Raw genomic sequence first — 4839 nt, forward strand, 5'->3', positions numbered from 1 at the left:
CACACACCAACTGCTGCAGCTTCCTGAGCCTGACGAAGGGTTTTTGAACCTGAAAGCTTGCTTAATAACTATTCTCCAACCATTTGGGTTGGTCTAATAAAAGAGATCAAATTCACCCAAGGAACCTTGTCTGCCTATATCCTTAGACCAACACGGCTACAACCTAAACCCCTGGGACTAAACATAGACATTGGATTTTTGATACATTATAATCTGCCTGGCAACTGACTCCCCAGCCCAGCCCAGCCCCTGGCTTGTTTACTTTTCATTCCATCCAGGAAGAGCACACACCAACTGCTGCAGCTTCCTGAGCCTGACGAAGGGTTTTTGAACCTGAAAGCTTGCTTAATAACTATTCTCCAACCATTTGGGTTGGTCTAATAAAAGAGATCAAATTCACCCAAGGAACCTTGTCAGACTCTGTCCTAGCATTTACCTTTCCCTGTGAGCTCATGTTAAAGATACAATGAACAGGTGAATACCAGGAGGGAGAGTCTAGAGCTGTGATTCTCAACCAGGGTGCTGGAGTATCCTGGGGCACTGTTAGGTGTAGCAAACATGTACATATGGTTCACAAGATAAATCCAGAGATTTCAAAAAGGAATCCACAACATCAAAAACATCCTCACCTTCTGTGGCTTTTCCGAGTTTTTGCAATAGAGTTGCTGTTACTCTTCCGTAGTCAAAAGACAAGTAAAAGCTAAGAGCTGTCATTTTCTGAGGAGTGCCCTGAATCTAACAAGGGCTGCCTTGAGTCAAAAATAGTCAAAAACAACTATTTGTCAATTCACGTTAATACTACTTGGCTTTACTAGAATTTTATCCTATGGAGGTCTCGTGTTTGCTGACACTTGGTAAGAAACTTTTCCCTAAGACCAGTCTATACATTTGAATGAAAGAAAAAGGTAGGGTACAAACTCAAAGCAGAACACCTACTTCAACTAACTACAGAAGGGATTATGCTAATTCAGAATATATCAGTCTAGTTTACTACGTTTTGCTGGCAAAGCTTCGCCACTGACATTTAGGAGTTCCTCTGCAGTGTTAGAACCAACCTTTTAACCACCAGCATTACACCACGTTCAGGCTTCTGCTGCTGTCTGCCACCTCTCAGAAGACATATGTAGACGCTCCCCTGCCTTCTGGCAGCTTTCATAGCCTCTTAAGCAGCTGGTCCTTTCTCGGGGTAAACTTTGTACTCTGTTAGCAAAACTGATGCAGTGGAACAGCCAGAAACATACAACAGGTACGTGCTCTGGTGGTTTGGCAGTGGTAGATGCTGTCCGCCATCAGAATTTCTGCCCACAAAAAATCAAGTAAGTGTAGACAAGGCCTCATTCTGGAATACGAACATGCACAGGGAGAATAGCTACACTAAAATAACCTGCACTGCACATAAGACTGAAAAGGCCTTGTTATGTCTGGACAGGGAATTTGTATTGGTCTAGCTCAGTGGTACTCAACATTTTTGGCTAGTGGGCCAAACAGGCAGAGCCCAAGCTATCTGCAGGCCAGACCTGGCTGATGGTTCCGATCCAGCACGAGGCAGTCACAGCAGGGCCCCATCTGGCTATGCAGAGGCAGACAGGGGGTGTTCTGGCTCCAACCTGGCCCTGCCAGGGGAGGGGAAAGGGAGAGGGTGCATCCCAGCCCTGCCTCATGCAGGAAAGGGATGTGGACCAGCCCATCCCCATGGGGGAAAGGAGACATGGCCCAGCCCCATCCATCCATGGGGGAGGTGGGGGAAGAGGGTGTGACTTGGCGCCAGGCAATTTAGCAGCAACAAGGGTGGCCTTATTTACTGCCACCTCTCCCCTGCCACCAAATTTCCTGATCTGGGGGGAGCTCCACAGGCGAGATACGTATAACTCCGTGGGCTGCATTTGGCCTGCAGGTCAGAGGTTGGACACTCCTTGTCTAGCTAAATTAAAATTTAAAATTACTGATTTAAAAGTAGTACAAACTGTAGATAGATGAGGCCTCAAACTAGCCACGCACATTACAGCATGACGAGCTAACTTCAGTTTAAACACCAGTTTAGAAAGTGCTAAACTGCCTTTGCTAGATTCCAGGGTTCCCCCCCTCCAATAACATTAGCTAATATATTTTTAAGTAGCAACTAGAAAAGGTTGGGAAGAAGAAAAAAGTTAGGAAAAGCATACAAGTCTCCACAGTGAAAACCATTATGAGAAATATTACAGCCTTTTTAAAAATCTCCTGCTGTAGGCTACCCTCAGGACGAAGGTGTTGTGGTTTTGTCAGCATTTCCACCGCTGTCATCTAATCCCTTTCAGAGAATAGATCTAGATGACAGTGGTAAAATACCAATGCCCTGTCTACACACTTTCCACAACCAATTTTACCCCTGGTGGAAGGATACTAGTCTGCAACTTCCAAAAAGCTAGCATGTAAATAAATGAATAAGAGCAGAGCCAATTTAATGAAGAATTAATATTTTTAGTAATGTAATTGTATCAACCGAAGTTGCAATGAAAATTTTTTCTTGCTCCTCAGGTCTGTTCGGCTTAAATCACTGAGCGGATACTTAAATAAACAATACACAGGGTACACGTTAGTTTTTATCCCATACTACAACATATGCAGTAATTGGAACTGTCCTTAAAAATAAAACTAGTCTATCACTTCATCAAATTTCATCTTGCAAAGGATGAAGATTAGGGCAAAGAGAACAAAGTCAGGCTTTGATTTATTTGGTATTATTTGCTCCCCTTTTTAAAAGCTTGGAAGAGATTTGCAAAGAAGGAAAGCATCAGTAGGATGAAGACTCCTCTCCCTTTCCCTTTCACATTCTAATGTCATATTGCTAAATATCTTGTCATGTGGATCAGGGGTTCTCTTAGTCATAAAGCAGTTTCTTCTGGTCACAAGGGAACACAGCGTTAATTCACAAGTTTGTGTAGATCAACCCAGCTTGTAAATGTAAATCTTCTTAAACTGGAAAGATTCTATGGACAACAAGAGAAAAAGTAGGATTATGATAAGCATCAAGGATGTGAAACCTAAGCAAGAAGGGAAATGGTTTCTATTCATACTGTTTATCTGATTACATAAAAAACCCTGTACTAAGAGAAAGCTTGAGAACAAAAAGCTTCTTAAAAAGACTAGTATCAATGCTGAAATATGAACCAAAACACCTCTTTCTTCCTTTCTGTAGGATGACTCAATTAATTCTTGACATTCATGATATTGAAAAGAAACCAGTGGAGCAATGTGGGGAAAGGAAAAAATGTGTATTCTTTAAAAAAATCTTAAAAAGACAAGGCAGACAAAAATTTTTTTTCAACTAAAATTGAGAGAGAGAAAGAAAGAGAGAGGGGAAAAAAGAAGAGAGTGCACAACCGTATTCAATTCAGAATTAGGAGAAAAAAAAAAAGTGTACTGGATCATATCCACTCATCTAACAGTTCTCTACTATTTTGTCCAGGCCAGTTTTCAATACCTCCAACTCCTTGCCAAACGTTATTCTACAGTCAAATAGACTTAAAGATACTGAATTTAACATTAAGGATTGCACAACTGTAAATCACAAAATACAAAAACTACAGTAAAGGTTCCATTACAATTTAATTTTGCCATTTTACATATCCAGAATAATTTGCATAAAAAATTTGAAACATATCCAATTAAACACTGAAATAGGAAAAAATGGGGTAAACACAAAAAGACAAAGTATTCTAAAGTGACTAATTTGGCCATGTCAGTTGTTGGGATATTACATTTTTAAAAATTATACTTACCACAAATGTGCAGTAATTAAGACAGCTATTTTCTAATTTCAGGATTTTTGTTACTTTTAACTGAACAACCAACATTAAAAATACTTTTAAAATACCGTTAAATAAAAAGGTAACATTAATAATACAGGATATATTTTTCTGCCATCTGAAATTTTTGCTTCCCTCGATATAAAGCTGTTTGCAAGAGTTCTGCAGTATTTGTATAGGAATGTGTATGCAAGTGTTTATACAACACAATACATGAAACATATCCTCATGAAAGGGGTCTAGATCAAGTTTCCAGATTCAGCCATTTTCCTGCAGCAGTGTGAGAAAAATGTTCAATCTCTTATTTCAACTAAAGAACTGAAAAGTATTTTCCCCTCCTTAATATAAACACATGTAAAGGGATTTCACCCAGTTTATTTTACATGGTTAAGGCACTGAATATTTTATCTTACATGTGCATGCTTTACTATTAGATAAAAATAGAAAAACAACACTAGGTTATTATGGAAACAGAACAGACATACTATTAGGCATCAACTATATTAGAGCTCACTTTTAAAAACCGTTTCCTAATATGTTTTACTTGATTTAAAAATTTCATTCTTCCCTTGCAGTTTAGAATCTCATCATTTCATCTGCATTTTAGCTATTATAAGTGTTGTTGTATTTTTTTGCTGGATTAGCCCCTTCTATTCATTTTTGTTACTTTTCTTTAAGCTCCCTCCAATTTGTCACCAATTGTTGCAGTTCGTATGCTAATACCACTGTATTCAAAAGGGCAGATTCTCAAGTACCATATAGGAATGCAGAACAACTTCCCTGTTTGACATGCAGCTCTACACATTTGCACCCTAACACTGCAGTGTGCTGTAGCAGGATAGAGGCACTGCAAACTCAAATTTAACTTCTAAAATCTGAACCCAATTTAACATTTGTATTTTATTAAATGCTTTGTACATTTATGGTATTTTCCATTTCATGACATGAAAATGTCATCAAAAAAATGGTATGGATCTTAAATCGCTTTGGCTGAAAGGAACTTTTCTCCCTTTTTACAGATAAAGAAACTAATGCATACAAAGGTCATCTTTCC

The 4839-nt window shown here is 39.0% G+C and overlaps 1 protein-coding gene across 19 annotated transcripts in view; it reads right to left on the reverse strand.

Moving 5' to 3' along the window:
* Nucleotides 1–4839, reverse strand: part of TNRC6B (trinucleotide repeat containing 6B) — a 188975-nt gene that overhangs the window by 87087 nt on the left and 97049 nt on the right. For all 19 annotated transcript variants that reach the window (XR_003095021.1, XM_025208905.1, XM_025208907.1 and 16 more), the window contains one exon: nt 1056–2966. Coding sequence is in view for 18 of the 19 variants with exons in the window: in XM_025208905.1 (XP_025064690.1) it covers nt 1056–1156 (101 nt within the window). In the remaining variant the exon portion in view is untranslated. The remainder of the gene's footprint in view (nt 1–1055; nt 2967–4839) is intronic.

The sequence above is a fragment of the Alligator sinensis genome, unplaced genomic scaffold (genome assembly GCF_000455745.1).
Source record: "Alligator sinensis unplaced genomic scaffold, ASM45574v1 scaffold215_1, whole genome shotgun sequence".
Classification (NCBI taxonomy): Eukaryota; Metazoa; Chordata; order Crocodylia; family Alligatoridae; genus Alligator; species Alligator sinensis.